The 16,282-nt window shown below is 43.5% G+C and overlaps 1 protein-coding gene across 5 annotated transcripts in view; it reads left to right on the top strand.

Annotated features, from left to right (window-relative positions):
- Window positions 1-16,282, top strand: part of ARNT2 (aryl hydrocarbon receptor nuclear translocator 2) — a 147,332-nt gene that overhangs the window by 65,198 nt on the left and 65,852 nt on the right. For all 5 annotated transcript variants that reach the window (XR_014504571.1, XM_083412001.1, XM_083412000.1 and 2 more), the window contains exons 6-7: window positions 9,970-10,072; window positions 14,160-14,225. Coding sequence is in view for 4 of the 5 variants with exons in the window: in XM_083412001.1 (XP_083268127.1) it covers window positions 9,970-10,072; window positions 14,160-14,225 (169 nt within the window). In the remaining variant the exon portion in view is untranslated. The remainder of the gene's footprint in view (window positions 1-9,969; window positions 10,073-14,159; window positions 14,226-16,282) is intronic.

Below are 16,282 nucleotides of genomic sequence, written 5' to 3'. Positions count from 1 at the left end.
AACCAGATGTACTCAGCTTCCCAGAAGGAACAACCTAAACATTAGAAGCCTTCTGCCTGTTTCTTTCACGTAGAAAGAAACCACCTAGAACACTCTTGAATTAAGTAGAATAGGAAAGATCTCTACACATCAGAGCAATACTTTCTGTACTAAGAAATGCAAACTGCCAAGAACCACACAAACACTGCAACCTTCTCTGTTCGCTACAAAAAAGGATACAATACATTCCCTATTTATCTACTTGCACTTTGACGTGCTTTCGAACTGCTAGGTGGGCAGGAGCAGGGACCGAGCAACGGGAGCTCACCCCATTCCGGGGATTTGAACCACTGACCTTCTGATCATCAAGTCCTAGGCTCTGTGGTTTAGACCACGGCACCACCCGTTTTCCTCTAGGCAAGTGTAAATGTCTACATGTTCTTCTCATGCAACTGCTTTAATCTACTTCAAAACTAAAGTCATTTTGGGATCATCTTTTGAGGTGCTCATGATTGTAGAGAGGCTTATAAACTATCAAATTAGAGACAAGACATGCAGATTTGCATACAGTCATAAATAAGTAGGATGCAAATTAACCTTACATCACCACTATCACCAAAGTAGCCTGTATGTGGAACTATGTATCTGCCCCATGAGATTAGGTCAGGGATAGCCAACATGGTGGCTTCCAGATGTGTTGCCCTCCACCATCCCTAACCATCATCCCTCAACCATTCTGGGTGAGACTGATGGGAGTCCTCCAACATCTGGAGGATACCATATGACTGATTCTGGATTAGGTTGACCAATGGATGTATCCTCTGGAAGGTGGTCCAGAAGATAATGTGACCCTTGGGCAGAAAAAGTTCCCTCACCTCTGCTTTGGATGCTCCCTGTTTTCCTGCCCTGCTCTCTTGCTAGACATTGTCCAAGGGACTAAGAACACAACGTGTCTTTGAAGGTTACTAGAATGTTTCTTAGAAGCACAGATGTCAATTAGTACTTTGGTCCAGCCAGCCTTTGAACCAGAGGTCCACTTCTAATTGGAACCACATCAGATAACGTTTGTTGCTGAACATTTTGCTCCCGTTTTTTGACCATTTCCTCTTGTTTTGCTACATCTCCGTCTTGGGGGTTCCCCTCTCCCGCTTCCCCACCTTTTCTTCTTGCACCAAGAGAAAGATGTTTTTGGACCCTACCAAGATTCTTCTGGTAGCTTTCATTCCTGTTTTCTGTTTGTCTTTTCAGGGCAGCCTGTGGAGTATTTTTCTTGGAGTACAAAGCCATCTTTTGTTATCTTGTCCAAACCAAACTAATTTGTCAGTCTTCTTATATCAACTGAAGGGAAAGCTGGAGGGCAGAAGATCAGGAGGGTGCAAGGGTTGAGGTGCGTCAGGATAATTGATGGGAGATTGAGCTTCCTTTTCTTTCTTTGTAGTTCGGTACTAGGACACTGAGTTCTGCTGCAGAAGGTGGGGTGATTTTTCTACCAGATTAAGGACTGTTTTACAGAAAGCCTGTATAACCCTGGTTGGTTTTCCTCTGTTGCTAAAGGTTGGCTGAAAACTAGGCTGTGAAACCATGGCTTGAGGGTGGTTTGCCAAAAGCTATTTGTGCTGATGGAGGCAGAGTGTTAATGTCTGCGACCGGCAAACCATGGTTAAGGCAGTTCTCCACCTCCTGCTGGAATCCTTCTCTAGGGCTAGCTAAACCATGGTTTTGCTGAATGTCTGGGCTCTTGACCAGAATTGAAATAGCCAAACATAATTAAGTGTTATAGTATCAGTTCCATCGCAGCAGGTGTAGCCATGTTGGTAGAGCACGAGACTCTTAATCCCAAGGGTCGTGGGTTCGAGCCTCACGTAGGACAAAAGATCCCTGCATTGCAGGGGGTTAGACTAGATCAGTGATGGCCAAACTTGGTCCTCCAGCTATTTTGGGACTACAGTTCCCATCATCTCTGACCACTGGTCCTGTTAGCTAAGGTTGATGGGAGTTGTAGTCCCAAAACAGCTGGAGGGCCAAGTTTGGCCACCACTGGACTTGCGGTCCTTTCCGACTCTACGATTCTATGTGTCCCTGGCTTGCATGTGGCAAGGTGGAGAATCTAAGGAAGAAGTGGCTGTTTGTGAAACAAAAGGCTTCCTGCAAGCTTATTTTCATTATTTATTTATAAAACAAAAAGTATATACTGTAGTGAATTGGGCAAAATGGAAGGTGAGAGGTTGGGGGGGGGGATGCTGAATTTTGGCCTTGTACAGGGTGCCGCTGAAATTTGAAAGACCAAAGACTGCCCCTGCTACTTTCTTTATTTTGAAAAGCACTTTTCTATCCCTAGTGGCCACAAAGACATGCTTGAAAGTGTGTGAGAATTTGTAAAGGCAGAGAGATGGCTGGGTAAGTGTGTGTCTTCAGAGGCTTGTGTTACTAACAAAGTAGAACACATTGTGCAAAATAGCTTCTTAAAATCTTGGGGGTGGGGGTGAATCTGGAAAAGGTGATAAAACTATACCGTTTCTTAGTTTGCAAAATTTGGATTGCTTTGATACAGAATCTTTATTTTAAAGCTTGAGGTATGCACAGTTTTTCAGCAGTGCTACTACTTGCAATGCACACAGAAAGCTGCTCTATCCAAGGTCAGATCGGTCCATCTAACTCACTACACTGACTGGCAGCAGCTCCCCAAGGTCTTCCACAAGGATCTTTCCCAGCCCTAGGTAAAGGTAAAGGGACCCCTGACCATTAGGTCCAGTCGTGGCCGACTCTGGGGTTTCGACACTCATCTCGCTTTATTGGCCGAGGGAGCCGGCGTACAGCTTCCGGGTCATGTGGCCAGCATGCCTACGCCGCTTCTGGAGAACCAGAGCAGCGCACGGAAACGCCCTTTACCTTCCCGCCGGAGTGGTACCTATTTATCTACTTGCACTTTGACGTGCTTTCAAACTGCTAGGTTGGCAGGAGCAGGGACCGAGCAATGGGAGCTCACCCCGTCGCGGGGATTCGAACCGCCGACCTTCTAATTGGCAAGTCCTAGGCTCTGTGGTTTAACCCACAGCGCCACCCGCATCCCTACCTGGGGATTAAACCTGGGAACTTGTGTATGCAAAGCCTGCGCTCTACCACTGAAGTACAGCCCTTCCCCCAAATTGGGAATCAATTCCCCCCCCCCCCCGCCCCTTGGGAAGCAGGGAATTACAATGTGCTATTTTAGAGCATCTGATGAAAGCTGGCTTGTTGTAGGTGTGCTCTACATCCCCTCCTGTTTTTTCTTCTTTTATCTTTTGGCACTAGGAAGAAGTGCCATGGAATCTAGGAATTCTAGAGAGAAGGGTGACTTTGAAAAGGAGCTAGATTTAGCTGCCCAATGGGGGTTGTAGAAAAGAATGGAAACCTAGGCAATAAAACCTGGGCTGCATTTTGTTATCAGCCTATAAACTTCAACATGGCTGTGTTTAACGTGTGCTTCTATTGTGTCAAGATGGGTTGGAGCCAGATTGGGAAGAATCCCCCACTATTAAGGGGGCAGCCCAGCTCTTGATGGATGGATTCCATCTTAAGTGTTGCAAAGCAATAAAAAGAACATTGGAATATATTGGGTGTTCTCTTATATATGTTCTTCGGTTATTCTGGGGAGCCAAGTGGAGATCGTTTGGCAGGTGACCTGCAATTTAGGAATCCCTGGCTTCAGGTCTTGTCCTATCCATGAATTTACTAGGCTGTGTAAGGCAAAGAACCACTATTATTATTATTTATTACATTTAATAGTTGCTTTTTAAAACAGGAAACTCAGAGCAGGTTACAAAAATGAACATTAAAAATAAGTGTAAAACAACCTAAAATACACAAGTAATATATTTTTAAAAAATCAGGTCCAGCTCCACCATAGTAAATGATAAGGAGAAGATTAAGATCCAAAGACTAGAGTAAATAAGACCATTTTTTGCCTGGCACCTAAGAACAGATAGTAATGGCACCACACATGCATCCCTACAGAGAGAATTCCATAAACAAGGAGCCACCATATCCCTCAGGTTGAACTTAGCTGTTAAGGGGGGGAAATAAGGTGGGGAAAGGGGAGAAGTTTCAAAGGGATGCTGGAAAATGTAGGGAATTTTAATAAAATGGTAAATTACCCCATGTGTGTTATTCGAAACTTTCCTCAGGGACACTGGAAGAACAACAAACTGTAATTCATATCACTGTAGAAAATCATATTCATAACATATTTTTCATAACATATTCATAACATATTTTTCTGTGTATAAGACAATGCTTTTTGCTAAAAAAATTAGGCAAAAATTGGGTGTCGTCTTATACACAGATAGTGAATGCAGAGGGGGATGTGTGGTTAATGGCAGCAGGAGATTGGCAGCAGCGATTGGGCAGATGATTAGTGGCTGCGGCAAGGCCTGCTAATGATTGGCTATGGCAATTGGGCAGGCGATTGGCAGCTGTGGCAAGGAGGGCAGGCGATTGGCAGCTGCAGCAAGTAGGTGGGTGGGCTTTTGGTAGCGGCAAGCGGGCAGACAATTGGTGGCTGTGGCAAGGTGTGCAATCGGCAGTGGCTGTGGCAAGCGATTGGCAGTGAAAGGCGGGTGAGCGATTGGCGGAAGTGACCTCCCCCACCCTCCTTAAAAGCTAAACAACTTAATTTCTTATACACGTAAAAATACGGTAAGTTGTGTATGATAGCCATAGGTTTTGATTGCAATCATCCTGACCATATTAAATATCATTAACTGCATCTTACTAATGTGTTTTTCACAGCACAGTCCTTAAAAGGAGGCCTCTGCCACTGCCCATCAACTAAGCAGCCGTTACAGAAATCCTCTGTGAACACTGACAAGTGTTAACCGCCTGACTTGGTTGTGATGTCAGGTGATTGACAGGCCAGTGGTTTCGGCCATTTGTCAGAGTTGGCCACCACGAAGAGTGGGGGATTGAGGGATCTGGCCCATTGGCTGGATCTATTTCTCCCCCGCTTCCTGCTCTTCAGTTGCAGCCAGCAATGTGGAATGGACACAGGAAAAGACCAGGCACCGTGGCTAAACTCTGCAAAATTAGACTGGGGAGCAAAACATGTGGCTTCCATTTTGTTTTACCAGTTTGGCCTTGTGCCATCTGCAACACGAGGGTAACATTAACCTGCCTCACATGGTCGTCGTAACTGAGGTAATGGATGTAAAATACATTGAACACCAGATGGACATATAAATTATTACAGCAGCAGCGTTATATTTATTACACGGAGGGCAGATGCTCCCGTGGATGGTGCTGGATTGATAGGAATACTGCAGGCCACTGATACAAATGCACAAATAGTTTATTGGGCTGCAATTTCCTTTTAGCAGCTTTATCTGCCCACCCCCCCCAACCCCCTGAGGGCTAGACACTTCAGAATCACAACTGGATTCTTGGAATTCTAAAAAGCAATTATAGGCCACGTTAAGCACTTTAGGGGCACGGAGTCCAGGCTATATTGCTTGCACCTTGCCAGCCATTGTCATACAGTGGCACTTTGGGGGTGCGGGGAGCACAGCTGGTTAATTGCTGATTTCATATCAGGCTGCATGTCAGTCCTGGGCTATCGAAAGCAATTTTCACTGTTATAAATTAGACCTAAATTGAGACAGTATTTTATTTTTCTTTATTAGCCATCTGTCTGTCTATGATGCAAGGAGCAATATAATTTGGGCTGTGCAGCTGCTGCGTTGATTATGCACCTCTCTTGTGATGATGGAACAAGTGCTGTCATGCTGGACTAGGTACCAAACCTGGAAATGGACCCGGTGCTCCTTCCATCCAGGGAAAACGTTTAAGGCCCTAGGAAATAGTTGTGGCAGAAGCTGCCAGCTGACATGAGTCAATTAAAATACAAATTTCTCATGTTTGGATTTACCTATTTGTTGGTTGACTACAAGCGTTTAACTGCCGATCCAAGTGTTTAGCCACTTGTGCAAATTATCTGTTTGTGTGAGCGGAACAACGTTGGGGGGAGGGGAAATCCCTGCTCACAGGAGCTGATAAGACAGGTTCTGTATGTCCCTTCCTTGCTGCTACATTGTTCACTTGAGTGGACCGTATGGTAGGATGTTAAATTTGTGCTTTCTCATACTTCCTGATAAGTGACGGACAATTCATTTGATCACCTAGAAGGCTAATACAGTGGTACCTCGGGTTATATACACTTCAGGTTACATACGCTTCAGGTTACAGACTCCGCTAACCCAGAAATATTACCTCGGGTTAAGAACTTTGCTTCAGGTTGAGAACAGAAATCATGCTCCGGCGGCGCGGCAGCAGCAGGAGGCCCCATTAGCTAAAGTGGTGCTTCAGGTTAAGGACAGTTTCAGGTTAAGAACGGACCTCCAGAACGAATTAAGTACTTAACCCGAGGTACCACTGTACTTCCACCTACCAACCCCCCTGGCATCTCCAGTTATGTGGATTGGGTACCAGGTCGTGGAATGACCTGTCTCTCCTGGAGAGCCACTGACATTCCAGGTAGACAGTACTCAGCAAAAGGCAAAACTGCTTGTAAAGGCAAGATTACTCTGTACTTTTGAAGTGGACCAGAGTAAGAATGACTTCACCCTTAGAGGAGTCTTTATTTTTACACTGTAGCATAGCTGCTAGGAAGGACGCAGGTGGCGCTGTGGTCTAAACCACTGAGCCTCTTGGGCTTGCCGATTGGAAGGTTGGTGATTCGAATAGCCGCAACGGGGTGAGCTCCCATTGCTCTGTCCCAGCTCCTGCCAACCTAGCCGTTCAAAAGCACACTAGTGCAAGTAGATAAATAGGTTCCACTGTGGCAGGAAGGTAAACGGTGTTTCCGTGGGCTCTGGTTTCCGTCATGGTGTCCCGTTGTGCCAGAAGCGATTTAGTCTTGCTGGCCAGATGACCCGGAAAGCTGTCTATGGACAAACGCCGGCTCCCTCGGCCTGAAGGCGAGATGAGTTCTGCCCCCCATAGTTGCCTTTGACTGGACTTAACCGTCTAGGAGTCCTTTACCTTTACCTATAGGAGGCCCTTCTTGAGAAACACTGTAAAGGCAACCTTCACCAAACTGCCCTGTAGATGTTTTGGACTATGATTCCCATCATAGCCATGCTGACTGATGCTTGCGGGAGTTGTAGTCCCAAACTTCTGGATGGACACCAGGTTGGCGAAGCAGCTGCGGATGAATCTGTCAGTTTCCATCTTTCCATTTCTATTTTTCCAACCTTAAGTTCAGTACAGTCATACCTCGGGTTAAATATGCTTCAGGTTGAACATTTTCAGGTTACGCTCCGCGGCGACCCAGAAGTAATGGAACGTGTTACTTCTGGGTTTTGCTGCTTGCGCATGCGCAGACACTCAAAATGATGTTCCATGCATGCGCAGAAGCGGCGAATCGCGACGCACAGATGCGGGTTGTGTTCTACTCAGGATGTGAACGGGGCTCCGGAACGGATCCTGTTCACATCCAGAGGAACCACTGTACTCTACATTTCCACATCAGTTTGCAATTTAAAAACAAGAAGCACTCATGAAAATCCATCAACATTTTAGTGCAACATTCTCCTGGTGTACATATTTTTGTATTCAATTTTGCATAATATGCACATTTTTACAAGCAAATTTCCCCAATTAATGCATTTTTAGTATGTTTTTTTTCATTAATGCCGTATTTTCATGCACACTTTCCACTAACATATGCTGCATTTTTGTCCATGTTAGTTGGTTTTTAGAACAGCACCACAACTTTCAGAGAAGTGCAAAATTCACGTTAGCTGTCCTTTGGTTCGTGTATTGTTTTAGGAACTGTGATTTCGACAGTTTCATATTAATAGGGGAATCTCCACCCCCACCCCCCAGCTTTAAGGCAATTCCTGCCCCTGAGCGAATTCCACACTTTAAGTAACGGTATCAAATCAGATGAATCTGTATTTACATTTTGCAGTGTCTCCTTACTGATATTTCCTTGATGCATTATGACCAGATTTTAATGCATATTTTGCACCAATGCTGCTCATGTGAGGTCTTAGGATTTGCATCTGTTGCAAGTAGCGCTTCAGATGTAGAAGCCCACAAGAAAGATGAATGCTTTGTGGTCATTTGACAGAATCGTAATCAGAACAAAGTTTACTGCCTCCCTGTGCTCAGCCTCTCATGTGGAACGCAGCTGTGCTGTTATTTGTTCTTGATTTGCAGTTCACTATGCACCAGTGAAAACGACTTGGAAATTAAAAATGGGAGATGAGAAAACAGATGGAATTGAGTGGGGAGGGGAATTAGTAGGGGAGGAGAGAGCATTGTGGTACAACATGTGATTCAGTAGTTGGGGAGAAGCTCATACTTTTTGAGATAATAATAATAATAATAATAATAATAATAATAATAATAATATTTATACCCCACCCATCTGGCTGGGTTTCCCCAGCCACTCTGGGCAGCTTCCAACAAAACACTAAAATACAATCACCTATTAAACATTCAAAGCTTCCCTAAACAGGGCTGCCTTTAGATGTCTTCTAAAAGTTTGGTAGTTATTTTTCTCTTTGACATCTGATGGGAGGGCGTTCCACAGGGCGGGCGCCACTACCGAGAAGGCCCTCTGCCTGGTTCCCTGTAACTTGGCTTCTCGCGGAGAGGGAACCATCAGAAGGCCCTCGGCGCTGGACCTCAGTGTCCGGGCAGAACGCGCTCACTTGACTGATGCGGTTTCCTGCATTCTTCTGTATGCAGTGGGAGTGAGGCAGGTTGAGGGAGGCTGAAATCCAAAATGATTAGGATGTTAATCCATGACTGGCTGAAAGTGTTGTCTAAGAGTTGATGGTCAAGGAGAAGAGACAGTTGACCTTTTCTTGAGGAACGTTTTTCTGAACTATGGTTTGACCCTATATTTTGGGGTTTCTTTTGGATCTTAACTTCTGGCTTGTCCTCTGGTTCTAATTTGCTTTTAGTGACTGCTTGCATGGGCTCCTTGGCTCACACCAAAAAGCTGCCCACAATCCAGTCCTGACGTCCTGCTTGCATAATGAGGAAGTTGATGAAGCCATCTTCCCAGATGTCTCTATGCAGGAGACAACGAAATGTTGAGAAATAAGATGTTATCCAAAGCAGGACATTGCGCCGTTGAGTGTATTCCCCATTTGAACATAGCAGTCTCCTTTGGGGATATGAATGATAGCTGTAAAATTGTGAGGTTGGGGCGGGGGGAGTCAGAGTGGATCCTACACTCAGCTAAACATGTATCAGTTGTTTAACCTTCATACCTCAGGGATTCCTGAGGAACTTGATTTGAATGACTCTTGCCTTCATCAGCTGCAGGGAGAGAACTGGCCCTTTGTGTCTCTGGATGAAGAAATGTAACAACCGAAAAGCGGATTGTTTGAGATCACTGTCATCTTTTCCCTTGTCATAAATAGTCTTCTGAGTCACACCTCTAAACTAGGTCACGGGGTTGCATGGGTATACTTCAGGGCAAGATCTGGCTCGTGCAGCAACCTTTTGAGGCATCTTCTAAATGCATTCCAAAGTGAAGATGTAATTGTCAAAAATTTGACTGCGGGTAGCATGCTTCATTAAGGTGTCCCATGCCAGAATATCACATGGATGCAATTACGACTTTCATAACTGTCTAGCATTGGGAGCCGAAAGGGAGGGGTTTTTCCTAAGTTTTCCAGTATGTGACTTGATCGTAAAATTAAAAAATGTTATATTGCTTTATTTGAAATACATTTTTTATTATTAAGGTTTGAATAATGGTCTTGTTGAAGTCATGTTTGTTGGTTAATTACAGTTCTACAAAATGCACGCTTGTTTTGATTTTAGTCCTTTATCTCCTGCTAGTATGTATGGGGAATATATGCCCCAGAATCTTTTACTACACAAATAGGCTCCGTGGCAGATTAGCAGGTACAGAAAAAGGGATTGTGGGTGAGTGAGTGAAAATGGTAGAGTTGTGACTCATTCTTCTCCTACTCCCTTCCTCTTCTATCTTCTTAGGGAGGATTTTGGATTTGAAGACTGGGACAGTGAAGAAAGAGGGCCAGCAATCTTCAATGAGAATGTGCATGGGATCAAGGCGGTCGTTCATATGCAGAATGAGGTATACCCTTCTGTTCAAACATGCAGTGCTTCAATGCTTTTCGTGTGCCTCCCAAAGCGGCAATATGGTGGAATAGCCTCCAGTGGAGATTAGCTGCAAAATATTTGGGTAGACTCGATGAAAATACTGCAAGGATTTGGTGGAGTTCAATTGAGTGGCGTTGCCAGTTTGCAGTGGTAAAATTTAGATTTGTTGTTCTGCCCACTTTTGCCTCTTGCTATGCCCACCAGTTGTGTGTGGTACCCAGAAGGAACCCTTGGGTTGAAAAGGGTTCCCCACCTCTGTTTTTAACCGGAAATATCTGGGACTGAACTTGGATGCATGCAAAACAAATACCCCAATTTCCCTCCTATGGGATTCCCATAAACGCGTAGATGTCCATTGTAGAAAGCGAGGGAAGAGGCGTTTCCCTAGACCAGCAAGGATTCCTATGAATTGTTCCTCTAAAAAAACAAAAAAACTTCTAATAGGGTTTCATTGGACAGCAGATAAAGTCCACAGACTTTCCTGCAGACCCTTGGCACCGAAAAGCATCCAGATACATTGATGGGTATCTTCCCTTGAATTCAGCCTGTGCAGTAAAATATGGGGAACATGAATGCTTGGCAAAGTTAGGGGTCTTTTCTCTGAAGTTAAAGATCTGACTGGGACAAACCTTGTTATGCTGAGCTTGTATTTTGCACAATTTGTATACAGTGTCTGTTTGATATTGTGTGGTTTGCTATGCCTAATAAAGGAGAAATATAAAGTTAGGGGTCCATGGCCCCGTGATAGACCTTCTGATCAGCAAACGTTCTGCCTCTTGAGTGGTCACCTGGAAGGGTTCTATTCTATCTCCATGCTTGGCATGTGAAAGGTCAAAGGATCAGCTCCCAGCATCTCCAAGCTGCAAACTGGACTAGTGAGATGGCGTGGCAAGGTCAGGGAAATTCAGAGACATTGGAGGAAACTCTGGATTGGCTCCACTGCTGCACTATCCCTGCCCCGACCTTGTCTCTACCTTGCAGCAGCAACCCCTCACCACTACCTGCTCCTTCCTTGCAAAGCCTCTACCAGACAGTACAGCCAGTGCTGAGTTAGATGGACAAGTGGCCTGGCTCAGTATCTTAAGTCAAGTTTCCGTTCAAATATGAGTCTCCATATTGGTGGTTCAGCAGGCCATGAAAAAGAGGTTCGATCGTTGCTTTCAATGTGCAACGAACACATCATTTTACGAAGTGGATTTTTGCCAAGCCATGAGTAGCATGTGCTGTTAAGTGAACTCTCTGGTGCCTGCTTTCATTACCATGTCAATAAATCTGAATTTTGCATTTTTCTGCCATTAATAAAAGAACCAACAGCTCATATCCTTTCTACAGTCGTGTTTACCAGAACTTAATTTTCCCCTGTATTTCTTCAGGAGGAAAAAAATGATTCAAATCAACCACCGGAATGTGAGCCTTTGTGTCACCCTAATGTGTGACTATTGAAAACAGCACTTTAGGGCCCAAACATTCCACAACGGAATGGAAATGGGGACTGTGTTTGTCTTTCACAACAAACCAATGTTATTATTTAAAAGCATGTTGAAAGGCAAGAGGAATTAATCACCAACTAATTTTAGCAGATGAGCAAATCTGGAGAACATCTTCATTTTGCAATTTTCAAACATTTTAGGTGACTGCCTGTTAAATGTTTTATTGTCTCGGTCAAATTGCATTTGCAGTAATTAAACATCCCATGGGTCTGTGGGTTATGATTTAGCCATTCTTTGGCCTCAGAATATATTTGGGATTCTTTTACTCATTCTATCTCATGCATTGTTTTTTTTCAGCTTGAGGTGCTGAACATCATCATCATCATTTAGTATTTCTTAGATTTCTATACCACCCTTTATCTAACGATCTCAGGGTGGTGTACAACATTAAGAACATAATTTAGGGAGTGTAATAATATAAAACATACAGAGCAAAATACTAGGCAGCATAATGAAATAATAACAACAACAACAGTCTCCCCCCTCCCTCCAGGCTATAGATTATTTAATGCCCAAAGGCTTGAGTAAAGAGGAATGTTTTCGCCTGGGGCCAAAAGACATGTAATGATGTTCTTGTGTTGTCACCCTCCAAACTTCTGGGGGAGTGGGGACATAGAGAAGGGCCTTGGATGACAAGTGCAGGATCTGGGTTGCTTTGTATGGGGAGAGGTGGTTCTTCCTGCCATGACAACTGCTGGCAGCCATTTTGTATCTTTCCAGAATCATACAACTGTAGAGTTGGAAGGGACCCCGAGGGTCATCTAGTCCAACCCCCTGCAATGTAGGAATCTCAGCTAGGTCATACATGACAGGTGGCCATCCAACCTCTCCTTAGAACCTCCGAGGAAGGAGAGTCTGCCACCTCATGGGAGTCTCTTCCATTACCAAACAGCTCTTCCTGTCAGAAAGTTCTTCCTGGTGTTTAGGAAGATGTTTAGGACAGTACAAAGGGGAAAGAAGAGGTGACAAATATTCAGAGGAAGTTCTGTAAAGCCACCTTATTCTTTTGCGGGGCTGAGGTGGGGAGAAGGCAAAGAAAGAAAGATAGATCTTGGAAATTTCCTCAGAAATAAATGCCTTCAGATAAATTCCAGCTCAGCTCTAGTTGAAAATCCTTGTAGCATGCGCTCTCCAAGTACCTCAGGTTAAGAACTTAATTCGTTCCGGAGGTCCGTTCTTAACCTGAAACTGTTCTTAACCTGAGGTACCACTTTAGCTAATGGGTCCACCTTCTGCTGCCACGCCGCCAGAGCACGATTTCTGTTCTCATCCTGAAGCAAAGTTGTTAACCCAAGGTTCTATTTCTGGGTTAGCAGAGTCTGTAACCTGAAGTTTCTGTAACCTGAAGTGTCTGTAACCCGAGGTACCGCTGTATTGGAAATGAACTTGTGTGAGTTGTTATATTTACTGGTCAGTCTTGCCAAATAGTCAGCCACCTGGGGATAAAATTGATCCCTTCCAGGTGACCACTCGAGAGGGAGAACGTTTGCAGATCAGAAGATTATTTTGTTTTCATTCAGCTCCCCACAAAAATGACTAACGCAGGCATAGGGCTTGTAAAAATAATGATTATGGGCTAGTAAAAAAGAATTGTGGGCTAGGAGCTCCTTTACCAAACTGCTGTTGATTGTGCAGTTTGTATTTTACGCTTTTTCTTTTATGAGTTACAGTTTTCTGGTGTGTGTTTCCCTACCCCTCCCTAATTTGAACAGTTGGAACATCTAGGGCAACCTGGTGTCTCCAGGAACCGTTCTGAACTAAACATACTGGTTGGGCCTGATAGAGATCCCCATGTGCATTCAAAGCACTATTATACTGATTTAAAAAGTCATGGCTCGCCCACAAAGAATCCTGGGAACTATAGCTTCCTAACTACAGGTTGCTAATAGCCTCACAGAGCCACAATTCTCAGAGCTCCTTGGGAAGAGGGATTGATTGTTAAAGCACCCTGGGAACTGTAGCTCTGTGAGCGCAAAGGGGGTCTCCTAGCAACTCTCAGTACTTTTAACACACTACAGATCCCAGGATGGTTTGGTGGAGCCATGGCTATTTAAAGTGGCACAATACTGCTTTAAATGTATAGTGCAATGGGCCTGAAGCTGCAGTTCAGAACATCTGAAAAGCAGTCAGTGTATTGGGTGGAAACAAGTCAAGGGACAGTTTCAAGGAAAATAGGCTACAGTTCTCAATCTGATTAGGTTTGCTAAAAATCGCCTACCCCAAAAGATTCCTGATGGCACATACCGTATTGGCCTGAATATAAGCCTCACTTTTCCCCCAAATTCCAACCATGCGGCTTAGATTTGCGACCTTACAAAAATTGGCTTTTATGATATCGCTGCTGAAACAGACATACGGTAAAATGGAACGGGTGTGAGATCCCGCAGAATTTTAAGGGAGCAGCTTATATTTGGGTATTGTCCTTTTTTCTCCCCCCTCCCCTTGAATTTCAAAGGTGTGGCTTATATTCGGGTGCGGCTTACATTTGGGCCGATACGATATTGTCTCTCCCCTTCCCTCTGCAATCAAGTGTTTTTTACTCAACTCGTTGATGTGCTGGTTTGCTTGCAGGTGTGGAAATGCCCCACTGGATCACTTGCCTCTAAACAGAATAACCACCATGCGAAAAAGATACAGGTAGGTGTCTTTCCTTCGCTGGTTCAACATCCGGTTGGCCGTTTCGTTAGGTCTCCTCTCGGGACCCTGGAGAGTTGTTGCTTTTCAGAGTAGACATTTGGGTAGATCCAGACTTAGCCACGCTTAGAGTTGTCCTCTTGGAATCAGTGGGAATTCATGTGCAAGTTAAGTCACATTGAATTCAGTGGGCCCCCTTCTCTTAAGGTTGATTCAGAGTATGTTCACGTTTGCAGCTTAAGACACAGCGAGGTCATTCCCACCCCCTGCATTTGAAGCACGGTGGACTTGATTTAAATCATTTTTTTTTAACAGAGAGACTCATTCTTGCTGGTATAATCTTAATATTTACAACCAGATGAAGGTTTCATTTTTGGAATAATAAGCTTTCAGAGTAGTTTCTACAGTTACATCAAAAATTACTGATTTGGTTATACTCTTAGAACTACATTGATAGACAGATGTCGCAGCCAGATCGCCCTCACATCCAACTTTTCTGCTGTACTTTATTAGAAGGAGAAAAAGAATCATTCCCTTAACAATAATTTAAACCATTTATTTAACTAAAATGATAACATTGTAGCATATGTATCCATGTTTGTTAACTGATGTGGTTAAACGATTGAAAAACAACAACAAACCAACCTTAGACTGAGTTTTAGCACACATGAAAAACTTAAAACAAATTCTTGTTTCCTGATGAATATAATGTAACTTAACTTAAATAGAAAACTCTCTTTAGAAAGATGATTCCTCCAAACCATTTTATTTTAAAAATCCAATTTAAATTTTTAAAAAATGATTTAAAAATATATATATATTAAAAAACCATTGATTTTTATCTACCCTGATTTGAAGCCGCATATTCATGGTGGTGGGGCAGGGATGCCTTCCCCTGATGCTCATTACTGTTTTGGTTCTTCTATCCAAATGTTTTAATGTTGTATTTTAATCTTGTTTTTAAGTTGTATTCATTCAGCTTGTTTTTATTATTGGTTGTTAGCTGCCCTGAGCCCGGCCTTGGCTGGGGAGGGCTGGGTATAAATAAAAATTATTTATTTATTTTTTATTTTTGTTGTTGTTGTTATTATAATCATCATCATCCCTGCAACCCGTGTGGAACTCCTAGTCATGAAACAGCCACCTGTACTTGTGCACTCTTCTGTGCATGTGTCTCATGTGTGCCCATTGCCACTTAATCCACATCCAGTTTTCTATTTAGACTGAAGCTGGTTTGAAGGGGGATGCGGAACCCCACATCAAACAGCAGTATTTCTCAAAGAACTTAAGAGTTGATTTGCATTGGGGCTAACGTCGTATGAACGTGGCTTCTAAAACTAGCAATGAGAGCACACTGAATGTGGAAGAAGTGGCAAAGTGAACATTTGGATCCGCCACCAATATTGGGCTACATAATGATGTGATTCGCAATAAGGAAGGCAAGCTCATATGGGCCGTTACCGCTGGCCAGTGATGATATTTGTGCGGCGAGGAAAAGAGTGTTAATTGCTTGATATGTGGAAGCTAAAGAATTCAGTAACTTTGCCAGCGTGCTGATTTAATTTTAGCAGAGCAATTGAGCTAACAATTGGCAAAAGAGTGGAATTACGATGAGCAAAGAACTGATCTCATGCTCTCTGCGTTCTAGTGAGGACTATGATCTTTTCTAGTGTGGAGTGTTCCTGATCCTTTAATTTACACAGCTCTGCCTGTACTTTTCTTTAGTTAAGTACATTTAATTAGAAATATGATTTTTTAAAATGCCAGTGTGTTACATCCCTATTTAGGTAGATAAGACTTAATCTTATACGCTATCCAGGTATTCATCTTTTGAGTGAAATCAGTGAATGAACTGGGAGGAAGGGAGATGAACACACTTTCTCCATCCCATGCCACCATCTGCTCTGGGGAGTCCGTTCTAATTGCATACTGGTTATTAAACTAGTGGCTCAGTTCAACCATCATGTCAAACCATGGTTAAGGAAGCTTTAAAGGTTTGGCATTACGCCTGATATAGAAATGAAATTAATAATAATAATAATAATAATAAATCCACAGTT

The sequence above is a fragment of the Podarcis tiliguerta genome, assembly GCF_965153285.1.
Source record: "Podarcis tiliguerta genome assembly, chromosome: 14".
In the NCBI taxonomy this organism is placed as follows: domain Eukaryota; kingdom Metazoa; phylum Chordata; class Lepidosauria; order Squamata; family Lacertidae; genus Podarcis; species Podarcis tiliguerta.
Note: the sequence above shows the minus strand (reverse complement) of the source record. Positions and strands in the feature narration are given on the sequence as shown.